This window comes from Pelodiscus sinensis, chromosome 1 (assembly GCF_052426305.1).
Source record: "Pelodiscus sinensis isolate ZL-2025 chromosome 1, ASM5242630v1, whole genome shotgun sequence".
Taxonomy (NCBI): domain Eukaryota; kingdom Metazoa; phylum Chordata; order Testudines; family Trionychidae; genus Pelodiscus; species Pelodiscus sinensis.
This window is the reverse complement of record NC_143052.1, coordinates 353,749,074-353,766,643: the sequence shown is the minus strand read 5'-3', so window position 1 is coordinate 353,766,643 and position 17,570 is coordinate 353,749,074. Positions and strand designations below refer to the sequence as shown.

Below are 17,570 nucleotides of genomic sequence, written 5' to 3'. Positions count from 1 at the left end.
GGGCGTGGGGGAGAGGAGAGACTGGAGAACAGACGTCACACATGTGAAGAGCATTCTAATGGGGGCCGGGGCAGTGTTTCCCTGTGTGCACTGGAAGGAAAACTGGAAATGGGCTCACTTAGCAGCCAGGCAGATTCAGGGCAGACACAATGGAAACTTTCTCATTCTTTGGCTGGGGATGCTCTGGGACCAGTTTCTGTGGATTCCGCGGCACTGCACCGGGAGGAGGGGGTATGAGTCTGCGTGTGTGGAGGGGAGGGGGGTTAGACATTGGGCTGTGCCAGGAGCAAAGAAAAAGGCATCCCTGTTCATTCTGTGGGATTATTTCAGGGGTTTAGAACTACACACTCAGGTTTCTGATGTGCCCTTTGGGGCTGCCTGGCATGGGCAGTGCCGTGTGTTACAAAGTGCATTGGCAGCCGATGGGACGGGAGTGTTACCCAGACGGGGCAGGTGTCTGTGGAGGGGATTGAACCTGCAAGCTCTGGAACTTAGTGCAGAAGCCTCTAACACCTGAGCTGAAAGGCAGCTGCTTCTGTGCACTGGCTGCCCAGCAGGCTCACTGTTCTCTCTGTGAGTGTCCCCGGTGCCAAGTCTCCTGATTCCCTGCCAAGTGCTGCAGCGCCAGGGGATTATGGGCTCCGTGTGCAACCTCCAGCCACAAGCCCGGGGACGACGGTTCCAGCGTGAAGGACACGACGTCCGGAGACCCGCCGGCCATGTGTGAGGGGGGACTCGCCAGCCCGCTCTCTGCTTGGCAAGGCAGCTCCCCTCCCCATCCCGGGACGCTCTCTGGAAGGGTGAGTGTATCCCAGGCAGACTGTGGCCCGAGAGTCAGGCTCCTTCACAACCCTGCTTATGCCGGCGGTACGCCCAGCTCGGAGCCTGGAGGCTGCATCTCCCGGGGGCATTTCCCCAGCTGCGGGGTCCTGCCCTTCACTTCACTCCCAGCCCTCGCCCCACGGCCCTGCGGAGCGCCCGGGAGCAGCCCTGACCCACGGGTTCCATGCCCAGGACTCACCAGGCTCCTGGTCCCGGCGCGGAGGAGGAATCTCTGCCGGCGAGGCGGGCGGGCAGCGAGCAATCTGCACTGGCCAGGCCTGAGACGCCGGGATATTTATCCTGCTGCCCTGGGAGGCCCAGCCCTGGCTCCGAGCCAGCAGGCCACCCGGGGAGAGTGATTTGCCTGGGCCTGAACACAAACAGCGACTCCCTGGGGCCGTGGCCAGGCTGTGAGCAGCCAGAACAAACAGCCACGGCCGCGGGGAGAGCGAGTGTCCAGCACGTGTGTCGCTGCCGTGCCAGAGACGCGCTCCTCCTCCGCACCAGCCACACGCACGTCACCAGCCCTGGCTCCCCCGGTCAGCAGGCCCCGGTTCTCGGTGGCTGATCACCGGCGCACGGGCGCTTCGCACGCAGAGCCTCAGGCCTCAGTTCCCAGAGGGGCTTTGGCACATCCTGCCCCCCAAGTGTCCGTATACAGCCCCCCAGGCGTGTGGGGGGGAGGGGACCAGACCGCGGGCAGAGCGAGATGTTTTGGGGGTACCCATAGGCAGGTGGGGTGGACCCGGTGGCCACGTTGGAGGCTGGCGAGAGGCAGGGAGCAGGGAAGGGGATGGGGATGGTGGCTGGAAGTGGAACCCACAGGGGGACCCTGGCCAGGCCTGAGCGGAAGCTGCTCTGGAGACCCGCAGGGGAGCTCAGCAAGGGGAAAGTATCAGGAACAGTCAACATGGATTCACAAAGGGCAAGTCCCACCTGACCAACCTAATTAGCTTCTATGATGCGGTAACTGGCTCTGTGGACGTGGGGAAGTCGGTGGATGTGATAGACCTTGACTTTAGCAAGGCTTTTGACACGCTCTCCCACAATATTCTTGCCAGCAAGTTAAGGGAATGTGGATTGGATAAATGGACTGTAGGATGGATAGAAAGCTGGCTAGAAGGCCGGGCCCAGCGGGTAGTGATCAATGGCTCGATGTCAGGATGGCGGGTCGGTTTCGAGTGGAGTGCCCCAAGGTTCGGTTCTAGGACCGGTTTTATTCAACATCTTCATTAATGATCTGGCTGAGGGGATGGATTGAACCTTCAGCGAGTTTGTAGATGGCACTAAGCTGGGGGAGAGGTAGATATGCTGGAGGGCAGGGAGAGGGTCCAGAGTGACCTGGACAGATTAGAAGATTGCTCCACAAGGAATCTGATGAGTGCAGGGACCTGCCCTAGGGAGGGAAGAATCCCAGGCATTGGTACAAGCTGGGGACCGACTGGCTAAGCAGCCGTTCTGGAGGAAAGGACCTGGGGTTACAGTGGATGAGAAGCTGGTGGGTTAAATAGGGGCAGCCCTGTGGCGTCAGTGGCTCCCACCTCGGGGCCTTGACGTGGCTCTGGGCTGGGACCTCGCTCGGGGGCAGCCCCTCTCGCTGCGGCGCTGGGCCCGTGGCGCTGCCAGGCCTGGCGCTGGGTACGGCAGATCCATGGAAATTACCCTCCGGCTCCAGCGGAGACGCACCCGAGCCACCGGGGCCTGGGCAGCTCCCGGGCCACAGGGCCTGACTCTGCTCCCTGCCTATGTCCCAGCCTGTGAGAGGAGCTGCCCCATCGGCCCAGGCGCTGGGTTAATCCCAGGGCAGCAACAGCTCCTCCCCTTGGCTCGTTTTCACACGGCTGCCCCCCTCGCTCACGGCAAGCCCCTCTCACACGGCAATCCCCCCCACACAACCCGCCCCCTAACACACGACAACCCCCTCGCACAAACCTGCCCCCTCGCACACGGCAAGCCCCTCTCACACAGCAACCCCCCACACAAACCTGCCCCCTCGCACACGGCAAGCCCCTCTCACACAGCAACCCCCACACACAACCCACCCCCTAACACAGGACAACCCCCTCGCACAAACCTGCCCCCTCGCACACGGCAAGCCCCTCTCACACAGCAACCCCCCACACACAACCCGCCCCCTAACACAGGACAACCCCCTCGCACAAACCTGCCCCCTCGCACACGACAACCCCCTCACACACAGCAACCCTCTCGCACAAACCTGCCCCCTCGCACACGGCAAGCCCCTCTCACACAGCAACCCCCCACATACAACCCGCCCCCTAACACAGGACAACCCCCTCGCACAAACCTGCCCCCTCGCACACGGCAAGCCCCTCGCACAAACCTTCCCCCTCGCACATGGCAAGCCTCTCTCACACAGCAACCCCCCCCACACAACCCACCCCCTAACACAGGACAACCCCCTTGCACAAACCTGCCCCCTCGTAAATGACCACCCCCTCGCACAAACCTGCCCCCTCGCACACGACACCCCCCTCACACACAGCAACCCCCTCGCACAAACCTACCCCCTCGTACATGGCAACTCCATACACACAGACCTGCCCCCTCACACACGGCAACCCCCCCCCCACACACACACAACCGCCGCCCTCCTTCACACACGGCTGCCGTCTGCTTGCAGGGGGCAGGGCCACAGCCCCTCCACCACAGACAGAAGGGAGCGGGTGCTGTGAGGGGGTGCACCAGCCCTGGTTATGCGGCACAGAGAGCTCCCCCCACCCCCAGGCTCCAGCTGGAAGGGGAGAAAAGGCCGCTGGGGCAGCTCAGAGGGAGCCGGCGGCCGGCGGGGCAGGAGGGGCTGTAGGGGCTCCGGGGCAGGAGGGGCTCTTGGGTGCTGGGGGAAGAGATGCGGCCCGGGGGCCCTAGGCTGCGAGAAGGTGGCAGAGAAGGTGGCTGCGGTGAGTCCGGCAGGACGCAGCCCAGGGCGGGGAGTTGCCCCCAGAGCTCGGCCTGGGGTAGTGGTGCCCCCCCCCACCCCGCTGACCTCCTACCCCAGCCCCATTAACACCATGAGGTGCACTACAGCCATCGAGTGTGGCCACTAGGCCCCGCTGCTCTGAGGGTAGGTCTACACGAGCTCGTCAATTCGAGCTAGGTAGGGTAATTAGGGCAAGCGGAGTTGCAAACGAAGATCGGGATTTAAATATCCCGGGCTTCATTTGCATGTTCCCGGGCGCTGCCATTTTTAAACCCCCCTTCGTCTGAACTCCATGCCCGCGGTTACACGCGGCACCGAGTAGGTAATTCGAATTAAAGATCCTGATTCGAACGACCAGTACTCCGTATTCAACTCCACTTGCTCTAATTACCCTACCTAGCTTGAACTAACGAGCTAGTGTAGACGTACCCTGGGGGAAGGAAAGATTGTTAGTGACTCTGGCTGCTAGGCCCTGCTGCCCCGAGGGAAGGGGAGGGTGTTACTGACTCTGGAGCTACCCTGCGGGAAGGGGGGAGTGTTAATCGACTGCCCACCCTCTCTCCTAGGGACAAACTGTGGTTTTGCCAGGCCTCGGGGGCTAACCCCCTCATCGTGTGGGGGGCGGGCGTGCCCACTCCGTGACAGCGCTCAGCCCCATCGGCAGCCCTGGGGCAGGAGGCACTGGGGGGGAGGCAGGGAAGGCGTGGGGGCAGGCAGAGGTTGGGGAGAGGTGGAGCAGAGGGGGAGAGCTAGGAGGAGTTGGGGGTTGGGAGAAGGGGTGGTACCTGGGGCAGACCGAGGGGCAGGAGGAGCTGGGCCAGGGGGCAGGTTTGGGAGAAGGGGGATGTGGAGGGAGCAGGAGGGGTGGGGCAGGTGTGGGTTTGGAGGAAGGGATGGAGCAGGGGCAGGGCATGGAGCAGCACAGGGTTCAAGCATCTAGGGGTCTGGGACAGGCGGCCCCCCTGGCTGTGAGGTGCCCCCGGCACCCGGCCATGCTTTGAGGGGCTGGCACTGAGCCCCCCGCCTGGGATCGGTCGATCTGCCGCCCCCTCCAGCAGCTGCTGTTTGTCTCTGGGCCTCAGCCCTCCCCGTCTGGGGCAGTGGCTGGTGCCGGCTGTCAGGGGTGGCCAGGGTGTGTCGGGTCCCCTCTGCTCTGCTGTCCCGCCAGCCTGCCCAGGCGTGTTCCCTGCAGCCTGTTCTCCCCGGCGAGCGGCTTGGCCTGAGCCACGGAGCAGCGGGAGGGGTCTCAGCTTCTGGCTGCAGAAAACCAAACACCCTTGTCCTGCCCCAGGCCCCACCCCTTTCCAGAGACCCCGCCCCTGCCCCCCATCACTTGCTCCCCCCCTCACTGACTGGCTCATGGTTACAGGGCGGGGGCTGGCTCAGGGCACTGGGCTGGGCCTGAGGCTGAGGGGTTCAGGGGGTGGGAGGGGCTCTGGCTGAGGCAGGTTTGGGGTGCAGACTCTGGGCTGGGGCTGTGGGGTTCAGGGGGTGGGAGGGGCTCTGGCTGAGGCAGGTTTGGGGTGCAGGCTCTGGGCTGGGGCTGTGGGGTTCAGGGGGTGGGAGGGGCTCTGGCTGAGGCAGGTTTGGGGTGCAGGCTCTGGGCTGGAGCTGAGGGGTTCAGGGGGTGGGAGGGGCTCTGGATGAGGCAGGTTTGGGGTGCAGGCTCTGGGCTGGGGCTGTGGGGTTCAGGGGGTGGGAGGGGCTCTGGCTGAGGCAGGTTTGGGGTGCAGGCTCTGGGCTGGGGTTGTGGGGTTCAGGGGGTGGGAGGGGCTCTCGATGAGGCAGGTTTGGGGTGCAGGCTCTGGGCTGAAGCTGAGAGGTTCAGGGGGTGGGAGGGGCTCTGGCTGAGGCAGGTTTGGGGTGCAGGCTCTGGGCTGGAGCTGAGGGGTTCAGGGGGTGGGAGGGGCTCTGGATGAGGCAGGTTTGGGGTGCAGGCTCTGGGCTGGGGCTGAGGGGTTCAGGGGGTGGGAGGGGCTCTGGCTGAGGCAGGTTTGGGGTGCAGGCTCTGGGCTGGGGCTGTGGGGTTCAGGGGATGGGAGGGGCTCTGGCTGAAGCAGGTTTGGGGTGCAGGCTCTGGGCTGGGGCTGTGGGGTTCAGGGGGTGGGAGGGGCTCTGGATGAGGCAGGTTTGGGGTGCAGGCACTGGGCTGGGGCTGAGGGGTTCAGGGGGTGGGAGGGGCTCTGGATGAGGCAGGTTTGGGGTGCAGGCTCTGGGCTGGGGCTGAGGGGTTCAGGGGGTGGGAGGGGCTCTGGCTGAGGCAGGTTTGGGGTGCAGGCTCTGGGCTGGGGCTGTGGGGTTCAGGGGGTGGGAGGGGCTCTGGCTGAGGCAGGTTTGGGGTGCAGGCTCTGGGCTGGGGCTGAGGGGTTCAGGGGTGCAGGCTCTGAGGTGGAGGGGGCTGAGGGGTTTGGGGTTCAAGTGGGGGCTTTGAGTGCGGCAGGGTGGCAGGCGCAGCCTCTGGTCAGGGCCTACAGGAAGCAGCCGCCCCGTTCCTCTGGCTGCCAGGTGCAGGGGCGGCCGGGGGGCTCCATGTGCTGCCCTCAACCGCCGGCACCGGCCCTGCAGCTCTCATTGGCTGAAGGGCCTTGTCAATGGGAGCTGCAGCATCACCCCAGGGTGGGGGCAGCGCACGGAGCCCCTGTGTCTGGGACCGGGACATTCCAGCTGCTTCCAGGGGCCCAGAGCCAGGGCGGGCAGGGGGCCTGCCTTACCCGCTGCATTGCTGGCTGCATTCTTGGTGGCCCAGCTAGTGGTGCTGACTGGAGCTGCCCAGGTCCCTTTCCCCCTGTGCGTCCAGTTGAAAACCAGTCACATAGCAACCGTTGGGGGGGCCCAGTGACTCGGGGCCACTGCAGACGGCCAGGCAGACAGGGCAGTGCTGGCCACAGGCCGGGCAGGTGGCCCATCCCCTCGCCCAGTGAGTGGGACGCAGCCTGGTGATGGGGATGGGGAAGGGCCGGAGGGACCTAGTGGTGGACAGAGGTGCAAAGCAGCTACGATGGGAGCTCAGACCCGCAATGGAAGGGCGCTGGGTGGTGGGGCAGGACCGAGGGAGCCGTGGCCTCCCCTTGTCTGGAAGTGGACAGGCCCAACCCACCCACGTTTCCCTGGGGGGACCACCCTGAGGTCCCAGCCACTGGCTGAGGCAGCCTTGAGCCCAGCCGGGGGCCTGGGCAGTCATGGTGTCCATGTGGACCTTCCGCCTGCCTATGGGGTAAGGGGTGAAAACAGCCCCCAGCCCGTGTCGGCCTCCCCTGGGCGCCCAGCCTGGTCTCAGGGGGTGGGTGGGAAGCGGGAGGATCTGGAACTCTGCACCCGCTCACCCAGCTCCCTGCGCGGCTCTCCCAGAACTTGGCTCTGCCCAGGGTCTGAGTCTCTGGCTTGTGGATTATCCATGCTGAGAGCCAGGTGGGCAGCTGTGGGGAGCAGCAGGTGGAATATCTGGGGGGACGGACATGGCAGGGAGCTGCGCTTGGCTCCCCCACACACTAGATGCGCCCCAACTTTGGGGCATTGTTTCAGACCCTTTGCGCTGTGGAACACGAGCCCGGGGTAGCTGCCCAACCGGCCTACCAAGAAGCTGCAGGGGCGTTAGAATGGCAGAGCAGGGCGTCCCGGGACACCGCACAGGAGACAAACAGGCTGCCCCCCATGACGCGGGACCTGGAACGAGACAGGCTGGCCTGTGGGCCGGCCTGGGTACTTATTGAGCAGGGGGTACACCGAGGCCCAAAGCTACAGGCTGGAGCAGAAGGGTTAAAGGGCGAGTCCACCTCACACAGGGCCGGCTGGGTTCAGGCAGCTGCTGGACCGTTCACCACTGGGCTGCACACGGAGGAGGAGCCAGCGCTAATCAGAGACAAGGCTGAGCAGGGCAGAGACAGGCAGGACCTGGGGCTGGATTTCGGGACGGGCAGCTCAGAGAGGCCTGGGGCGTGAGGCTTGGGGGTAGCCGGGATGGGGCTGCCGTTGTGGTGCTGGGGACAGAACAGACAATGAAACGTTGGACGGGAAGTGTGTCAGGAATCCCGCCGGAGGGGTCATTTCTCGCCAGCCTCCTGGGAAGTCCTGGGCCTTTGGGGCGGGTGATGAAGACTTCCAGGCTCTCTCTATGCAGAACATTTCAATGAGATCACTTGCGGTTTTGTCGCGCGAAAATACTGCTGGCCAGAGTGTGGATCTGACACGGGGCTTCTGTCCACTATGGCCAAGCCGAAAAAAGTGACTGTGTCACGTTACTGAATTTGAGGGAAGCAGCCAGATCACGGCTGCACCCACAGGTGGGGGTGTTGACCCCAAAAATGGTAGAAAAGGGGGGGCCATGTGGGGTGTTGAATAGAACCTTACTGTCTGCTAATCCTGTGTATGCTAGTCATGTGATTGTATAACGCCTGTGTGTGAAGTTATAAGCATGTACTTTGTATGGATGCTGAATTTTTCTCTGCATGTGGTTGAGCATTGGGCAGGGCCCGGCCTATGGACATGCTAATTAGCGAGGCCCTGTGGGAAAATGGCACTCAATGGGCCCAGGACACACCTAAGAATGAGGGCTGACACCTGAGGGCTCCCAGCAGGGAACACAGGGATAGGCCTCTGACCAGGTGACCTGCTGCAGCCAAGAAGAGACCAGGAAGGAGGGATAAATAGGCCATGTGGTCGACTCCATCTTGGTACTCAGTTCCGCACTTCATCCCAGAGACACCAGCGCAGGGATTGAAGAGCCGAACCCATCCTGACCTAGGATGTGCAACAAGGACTTTTAAGCCAGCAGCTGTAACATCTCTGCTAGAGCCTGCATCGAGGACTGGGAGATTCGATGCATGTAATGTACTATCCTTTAACAACCTCACTCTCGTGCTTTTCTTTCTCGTAGTAATAAACCTTTAGATGTTAGATGCTAAAGGATTGGCTCAGCGTGATTTGTGGGTAAGGTCCAGAGGGTAAATTGACCAGGGATCTGTGGCTGGTTTCTTGGGACCGGACAGAACTTGTTTGGGGTAGGTGGGATTGGGTGCTAGGACCCCCCACCCGTGTATAGGCCCGGGGCCATCTGGGGCACGGATATTGCTGGGGTGTCGGAGGGGTTTTGTTCACGAGGCTTCAGGCAGGCAGCTGAAGTGCTCTGTGAGACTGGTTTGTGGCCTGTTTGGGAAGGTCTCCAATCTGGGGGCTGTAAGGAGCCCCAAATTTGAGCAATTCACCCTGAGCAGACGCCCTCAGCTGTGCCCAGACCCGGCCCGATCTGTCACTACTAGTGTGCCCTTGTACCAAGAGAGTTTAGTGCCATGTTGGGACACATTAGGAGGATCTCGAGAAGTGATTATTCCCCTTTGTTTGGCACTGGGGAGGCCATATCTGGAGTATTGTGTCCAGTTCTAGGGCCCACATTACAGAAAGGATGTGGAAACATTGAAGTGGATCTAGCAGAGGCCAACAGAAATGAAAAGGGGCTGGAGCACATGACCTACGAGGAGAGGCAGAGGGATTTGTGCTTGTTTAGTCTGCAGAAGAGAAGAGCGAGGGGGGATTTGAGAGCAGACTTCAATTACTTGCAGGGGGTTCCAAAGAGGCTGGAGAGAGGCTGTTCTCAGAGGTAGCAGGTGGCAGAACAAGGAGCAATGGTCTCAAGTTGCAGTGGGGGAGGTCTAGGTTGGATATTTGGGAAAACTATTTCCCTAGGCGGTTGGGGAAGCGCTGGGATGGGTTCCCTTGGGAGGAGGTGGAATCTCCATCACTGGGGCTGTGTCTAGACTGGCAAGTTTTTCCGCAAAAGCAGCTGCTTGCCAGCTGTCTACACTGGCCGCTTGAATTTCCGCAAGAGCACTGACGATCTCATGTAAGAAATCAGTGCTTCTTGCGGAAATACTATGCTGCTGCCGTTCGGGCAAAAGCTTTTGCACAAAAGGGCCAGTGTAGACAGCTCAGAGTTGTTTAGAGCAAAAAAGCCCCGATCGCGAAAATGGCAATCGGGGCTTTTTTTTGCGGAAAAGCGCGTGTAGATTGGCACAGACGCTTTTCCGCAAAAAGATCTTTTGCGGAAAAGTGTCCATGCCAATCTAGACGCTCTTTTCCGCAAATGCGTTTAATGAAAAACTTTTCCGTTAAAAGCATTTGTGGAAAATCATGCCAGTCTAGACATAGCCTGGATGTTTTGAAAGACCTGGCTGCCATGACTAAACTGGGTTTGGGCATATTTTTAGCAGGTGGGTTGGAATAGACAACTCCTGAGGTCTCCTCCAACCCTAGGGTTCTGTAGCTAGGGTCAGTGGTTCAAGGCTGGCACCTGCTGCAACAACCTTACTGCCGGCCCCACCTTCCAAAGTCTCTGTGGGTATGTCTACACTACCCTCCTAGTTCGAACTAGGAGGGAAATGTAGGCATACCGCACTTGCAAATGAAGCACGGGATTTGAATTCCTCGTGGAATGAGGAGTAACGGTAGTTCGGATTAGGAAGCCTAGTCCGAACTACCTAGTTCGTGCTGCGTGTAGCCGCGTGGCACGGGGTTCGAACGAGCTGGGATTTAAAAATGGCGACGCCCAGTTTATGTAAATGAAGCCCGGGAAATTCAAATCCCGGGCTTCATTTGCAAGTGCGGTATGCCTACATTTCCCTCCTAGTTCGAACTAGGAGGGTAGTGTAGACATACCCTGTGAGAATATGGCAGTGATTCTGAGACTTGACCATTTCTGTAAAATTGAGTTTATTGATCCATTGGTTTGTGATCCCAGGGGGGGCGAAGCTGCCAGCTCCCCGCACAGAACACGCAGCCTGGGCGTTTGGGCTTGTGAGGGCAAAGCCGTCAGGACTATCACTGATGTAAACACACAAATCCCCTGACCCCAGCCTGCCCCTGCCTGCGGCTGAGCTGGAAACTGCTCTGTGCCCAGGGCTCCCTGCTGGCTCCGACCCCGCTGGGACTCCCAGGCAGGCAGGATAAATGTCCCTGCCTCCGAGCCCCGGCCAGTGCGGTTCCTGCCCCTGCAGCTCCCCACCTGGATCCCAGGCAGAGACTCCTCATCCCCGGCTGGGGCAGGAGCCCGGTGAGTGTTTGGGGGGGGGTCTGCACGGCTGCCCCCCTGCTGAGAAAGGTGCCCTTGCGTGTCATCAGTGGGACCTGAGCTCGCCAAGGACCCAGTCCAGGGGAACCCTCCACAGCCCCTGGAGTCCCTGGGAGCGGGGGCAGGTCGGGGGGAGCAGGATGGCGCCCGCAGGGGAAGCACAGAGCGGGCTGCCAGGGGCACAGAGCCTGAGTCCTGTTTGTAATGAGCCGCACTGGTCCCCTCCCTATGGCTGCTGGGCGCAGTGAGCCCAGGAACGGCACCAAAACATTCCCCGTCCCCTCCTATGGCCTGAGGTCTCCCTGACCCCATGCTGCAGGGATAAACCCGCTGCATCTCCCCAGGGCTGGTCCTGCTCAGCTCTGCTCAGGACGGTCACCACGGACCATTCTTCTCCTGGCCAGGAAGAGATTTAGGTTTCCCTTCCTGAGAGCCCAGGGCAGAGCCGGGCAGAGGCACCAGCATTTCCTGCCCTGAGCCCCCAGTGACTCCGCTACGAAATGCGAATGAACGTCCGGGACACAGACACGGGGGCAGGGCTGGAGGTGGCAGGGAGGGCGGGTGCATGGACAGACGGGCAGGGACAGACGGACGCTCTGTAGTTACTCTGTGCTGGGAGGGAAGGTGCAATTCTCATGGAGCAGCCGACGTCTCTGTTCCCAAACCCTGCGTCAGGGCTGCCGGGGGCTGGGCCGGCCTGGGGGGGCTGGGGAAAGGCTGCCCAGGGACACACAGTGGGGCTGTCTGGGTACCGGGTCCCACTGACCCCGGGGCACACGCTGGCCCCAGACAGTCTCCAAGCTTGGCAGCTGCAGCTCCTGTGTTTCCCTCCCTGCACCAGGGCAGCCGGTGAGTCCCAGAGAGTAAAGGGCAGAGCCTCACCCGCGGCCCCTGCCTGGCTCTGCTGCCTTTCTGGCCCAGGCAGGTTCCACCCCTGGGGATCGGGTCTGTGTTACTGACACGCTGCTGGCCTGGGGCAGAAAATTAAAAGCAGCAACCAGCAAAATGCAGCTCCCGCTAATGGGCGTTTCCAGCCTGTGTCAGAACAGGGTCCGGTTTGACCAGCCTGCCCCCTGCAACTGGCAGCAGCACCATGGGTCAGGGTTACAGGGACTGAGAAAGCCCGAAGGGGCCTGGGGGAAGGCTGCCCAGGGACACACACCTGAAGCAGTGAGAAGGGCTGGGGTGAGCGACAGGGCATCTGCAGCCAGGAGAAAGGCCCCAGGCAGGTTTGCAACGGAAGGTCCCTGCCTGGGGCACTCGGCCATTTCCGCTCCTGGTGGACGTTCCAGGGCCCAGAGGCGCCCAGGGGGGGTCGTTCGTGCCGGAGGCTCCTGCTCAGCTGTTACCCTGGAGAGTCTCCCGGGCGTCTCCGAGCTGGGGAGACCTCACTGCTGCTGGCCTGGGGCAGGGAGTTAAAACAGCAAAGAGCAACGTGGGGCTCCCACCAACGGGCCTTTCCAGCCACCGATTGCAGTGGGGAGCGGGAGCTTTCATCTCTCTTCAGGGGCCTTCCTGTGGCGCTGGGAGGGGACCCGGCCTCCCTCGGGGCGGACACTCAGGGAACTTTTCAGGGGGGTTCATAATACTGTGCACATTCCCAGGCGTCAGTGGAGCCATGGGCCTGGGCGGGGGCTGAGGAGGAGGGGTTCACAAGGAAAGCTGCCCCAGGGAGAGAGGGCAGCCCCAGGCCCCTCTGCACACAGCAGTGTGGGGCTCAGTGACCTTCCATGGCCGCTGCAGCTCCAGTGGGCACAGCTGGGCAAGCCAGGCATGTCCCCCACTGGGGCAGATCCACGTTCCTGTGCCCCCTGCTTTCCCCTGCCAGCGTGAGGAGTGGAGCCAAATGTGCACTCTCCCCTCACAAAGCGGCACCTCCAGCAGTGGTCCCGTAGGCAACTTCAGCTTCTCCTGCCCTCCGCAAAGGAGGCCTGAGGCGGTGAGGTTCGGAGCAGGAGCCGTCCTGAACCAGGGACAGAGGGGCCCTCTGCAAGCCCCTTTCCCCTGCTCGGTGAGTCTGTCGCTCTTCTGTTTGGTTTCCGGAGGAGTAATCCCATCTCAGGCCCTTCCTGCGTTCTCCACACAGCAAGCCCCGCATCTTCTGTAAGCTGTGCTAAAAGGAAGCTGCCTCCCAAATGTGGTGGTGCTTGTGCCAATCTTTCCGGAGGAGCTCTTCCCCAGACAGACAGACGGACAGGCAGGCTCTCTCCACTATATAGTAGAATTCTGCACGTTAGTGATAACAGCCGATGACTTGCATTTGCCTGCAGACAGCTCCCAGGCAATGCCCAGTTCCCACCGGGCAGAGGCTGAATTTCCATGGGCTGGGTGCAGGGTTAGCACAATGAATATCCCCTGCTGGCCAAGCAGCGCTGCGGGAAGCTCCAGGGGTGCTGGACACGACCAGGACTCAGGGGTTGGGTGAATAACCAGCTGAACAGGAGCCCCTGTCACATTACTGAATTGGAGGGAAGCAGCCAGATCGCTGCTGCACCCCTAGGTGGGGTGTTGGCCCCAGAAATTGGTATGAAAGGGAGCCATGTGGGGTATTGAATGGGAGCTTGTTGTTTTCTGATCCTGTGTACGTGAGTATATAATGTCTGTGTGTGTAGATCTGTAATCTGTGTGGAAGCTGAATATTTCTCTGAATGTGGTTAAGCATGGCTATGGACAGGCTGAGTAGCCAGGCCATGTGGGACAATGGCTCTCAATAGGCTATGGACACACCCAAAGAATGGGATTTGTCATCTGAGGGCAGCCAGCAGGGAACATAGAGATTGGCCTCTGACCAGGTGACCGGCTGAGACCAGAAGAGGCCAGGAAGGGGGTATAAAGAGGCCATGTGGTCGATGCCATTTTGTTCTCAGCTCAGCACTTCATCCCAGAGGCAGCACTGCAGGGATTGAAGAGCCCGGAAGACCTGTGAACCCATCCTGATCGTAGGATGTGCAATAAGAACTTTTAAACCAGCAGCTGCAACATATCTGCTAGAGCCTGCATCGAGAACTGGGAGATTCGGTGCATGTAACGTACTGTACTTTAATAACCTTACTCTCAGGCTTTTCTTTCTTGTAATAATAAACCTTTAGATATAGATTCTAAAGGATTGGCCCAGCGTGATTTGTGGGTAAGATCCAGAGGGTAAATTGACCAGGGATCTGTGGCTGGTTTCTTGGAACCGGACAGAACTTGTTTGGGGTAGGTGGGATTGGGTGCTAGGACCCCCCACCTGTGTATGAGGCCCGGGGCCATCTGGGGCACAGATATTGCTGGGGTGTCGGAGGGGTTTTGCTCGGGAGGCTTCAGGCAGGCTGCTGAAGCGCTCTGTGGGACTGGTTTGTGGCCTGTTTGGAGAGGTCACCAGTCGGGGGCTGTAAGTAGCCCCGGATTCGAGCAATTCGCCCTGAGCGGACGCCCTCAGCTGTGCCCAGACACGGCCCGGTCTGTCACAGCCCCTAGCACAGAGCTGGGGCCAGGAAGCTCTATGGCCGGGGACTGTCCGTAGGTGCAGGGAGATTCTATCCCCACCGTGTCTGGGGCCGGTCCGGCCACTGCTGGGATCCTGGGCTCAGTCCTGTGTCCCCAGGCTCCGAATCCATTAGTGCCCCTTTCTGCACTGAGGCACCTCTGAGTGGTCGCTGTGTTCGTGGGCTCTGCAGCTCCCAGGGGGTTCAGCGTCTCTCAGTGGCCAAGCAGGGAGCCGGGCCAGAAATAGAGCAATAAATTATCCTGCAGCGCGAGTAGCAGAATGGTCCCTAAAAGCTTCTGGGTGTGTCCCAGAGCTGAGGGAGGCCGGCTTCACGGGCTGGGCTCTCTGAGACTCGCCATCCGGCCCTGCCTGCTCTGCGGCTGGTTTGTTGAGTGGTCACCTCTGAGCTCTGAGCGCCTGACAGGTCTCTGTCAGCGGCTCTGGCTCTGCCCTGCGCAGCTCTGAGTGCAGCTCTCAGCCAGGGGTGCAGTGTGTGAGCGGGAAGTGAGAAGTGAGTGTGAGGCGGCGGGAGCCCAGCAGGCACTGACCTTGTCTTTGATTCCAGCCAGGCCCGGCGCCCAAGCAGAGCCCTCAGTGCCCCATGGCTGCACCCAACAGCACAACGTTCAGTCACCTCAGCTTCATCCTGGTCGGCATCCCGGGCCTGGAGCCCTGGCACCCCTGGATCTCCATCCCCTTCGCGCTGATGTACACGGTGGCTGTTCTGGGGAACTGTGGTCTCCTCCTGCTCATCGCCACCCAGCGCAGGCTGCACGAGCCCATGTTCATTTTCCTCTCCATGCTGGCAGTGGCCGACTTGCTGTTATCCACCACCACAGTTCCCAACACACTGGCCATCTTCTGGTTTGGACCCAAGGACATTTCCTTCAGTTCCTGCCTCACCCAGGTGTTCTTTGTGCACTTTGGGTTTGCCGTCGAGTCGGCCATCCTGCTGGCCATGGGGTTTGATCGGTACGTCGCCGTCTGCGACCCCCTGAGGTACACGACTGTCCTCACCAATGAGAAGATCGGGAAAATAGCCACGGCCATTGTCGTCAGAAGCTTTTTTATAATTGTCCCTGATGTCTTTCTTCTCAAATGGCTGCCCTTCTGCGCCAGCAACGTCATCCCACACTCCTACTGTGAGCACATCGGGGTGGCCAGGCTGGCCTGTGCAGACATCTCTCTCAATATCTGGTTTGGCTTTTCAGTGCCTATTCTCACCTTTATACTAGACTTTGTGTTCATCGCCGTGTCCTACGTGCTGATCCTCAGGGCTGTCTTCAAGCTGCCCACCAAAGAAGCCCGACTCAAGACGCTAAGCACTTGCGCCTCCCACTTTTGTATCATCCTCTTATTTTACGTCCCAGCGTTTTTCACTCTCCTAACCCACCGCTTTGGCCACAATATCCCTAAACACATTCACATCCTGCTGGCCGATCTCTACGTGCTCGTCCCCCCCGTGCTAAACCCCATTGTTTATGGGATGAAAACCAAGCAGCTGCGGGAACAAATGGTCTGCGTGTTGTCCCAGACGTGGAAATGGTGCTGAGTCCAGAGCCATGTGACTTACTTGCTGACTTCTTCCACACTGCAAGGAGAGGCCCCCTTGGCTCCAAGACAGGGACGTTAACACTTTCATTCCCAGTAGCAAAACAGACATTTTCACCCCCAGGGAAGTTTCACTGCAAATTCAGGGCCAAGGCTGAATGTGGCTTCCTGATCCCTTTTGTTGGTGGCCTTGCGATCCACTTTAATGACGCCCCCCAAATAGGGATGCTCACTAGTCTGAGAGGAAGGCCAAAGTGGAGATTTGTTCTTCTGCTACCCACTTTATGCCAGACGGAGAGGCGCAAAGATGCTCACAAGTGATGGGCAAACTAACTCAGCTTTCCACGTGCATCTTCCTGGTTTCTTACAGGGGTTTCACATCTGGGTGGTGGCAGCGATATCAATCCAAGGATGAGGAATCTTTTACCTTGGGGAAGTATTTAATGGCAAAGTATTTTTAAAGTCTCTTGTTGGCCCCCATCTTCGGCATTCACAATGCCAGAGTGGAGAAAAGCCCTGACCCTAGGGTTGGAAAGATACCTGGCCTGCACAGGAATCTACCTAAAACAAGATCCAGGAAGCTGAGTCGTTCTTTGTAACCAGTTTCTTTAATAATCAAGCTTAATTTGTGTGCGCTGTTTGAATGTCTTAGAAATCTGCTTTCTTCTATGAGCTACCTCGTTAAGCGCTTAAAATCCACCTGTTGTAATTAATAAACTGAGTTCTGATTTATACAATTGCCCAGTTTATGGAATTTCTAACTGGGGTGGCAAGGGGTGCATGGCTCTCTCCACATTGGGGGTGGGATGAGTTTCATACACTTTTGGCTCTTCCCTCCAAGGGAGATGGGCACCTGGGCGCTGAGGCAGGTCCCTTCAGCTGAGCCTTCCCCGAGCTGATCTCCGTGTCTGTCTCATTCTGCAGTGGGGTGTGGCCCTACTGGTGTGTTGCTGGAGGAGGCTGAAAATCCTGATTCAGCAAACCAGGACGAAAGGGGGCCCAGGCTGATAGAAAAGGCGGCTCTGTGGTATCTCAGCCCATCACCTGATATCCTGAGGGGGCCCAACCCATCACTCTCCCAACTGTCTCCACAGCGGCCGTCTATAAAGTTCCTCTCCTCAGTCACCAAGATGGGGTCTTTGCCCCAAAGCTTAGCCAAGTCCGCTCCAGTTCTGCTGTGTCAGGGCGGGTTTGCTAATGCCCATGAGCCCACCCTGCTCTCAGGTACCTGGGACCCAAAGGAAAACCTTGGTTATAAAACTGAGGCATGAAGGAGATTCTGGGCTGCATGGGTTCCCTGTCTCTAAGGACGGGTCGTTTAGAGTCACTGGGAGACACTGGCAGCCAAGGAACAGCAGCGGGGAGATGTCTCCCCTCCCTGCCTCGGTGGTCTGAGCTCTGGCGAGTGGGGAGATGTAGCTGCTGGAAATTCAAAAGTCACCCCCTTCCTTTGCCCCTCCCAGGCAAGGGATAGAGGCCGTGCTGACTGGGGAGCTGACGTGCCTTCACCCCCTTCTGCAGGGCCACCATCACCTGGGGAAGGCCAGGTTCTTGTCTGTGTCCAGCCTCTCCCGCTCATCCACCACGAGGCTCATGTTTGGACTCCAATGTTATCACCATTTATTTCCCATTCGGATGCCGGTGCCCGTGGCCCTGGGCTCCGTTACGGGTGAGTGCCAGCACAGTCTAGTGTCCTTACGCAATGGATGCTCGGCTCGCACAGGCCT

At 59.9% G+C, this 17,570-nt stretch overlaps 1 protein-coding gene across 1 annotated transcript; it reads left to right on the top strand.

Moving 5' to 3' along the window:
• Nucleotides 1-14,893: 14,893 nt before the first annotated feature.
• On the top strand, nucleotides 14,894-15,844 carry LOC102461044 (olfactory receptor 52B2-like). The gene has a single exon (XM_075922469.2). It carries the CDS (start codon nucleotides 14,894-14,896, stop codon nucleotides 15,842-15,844), a length of 951 nt encoding a protein of 316 aa, XP_075778584.2.
• Nucleotides 15,845-17,570: the final 1,726 nt, after the last annotated feature.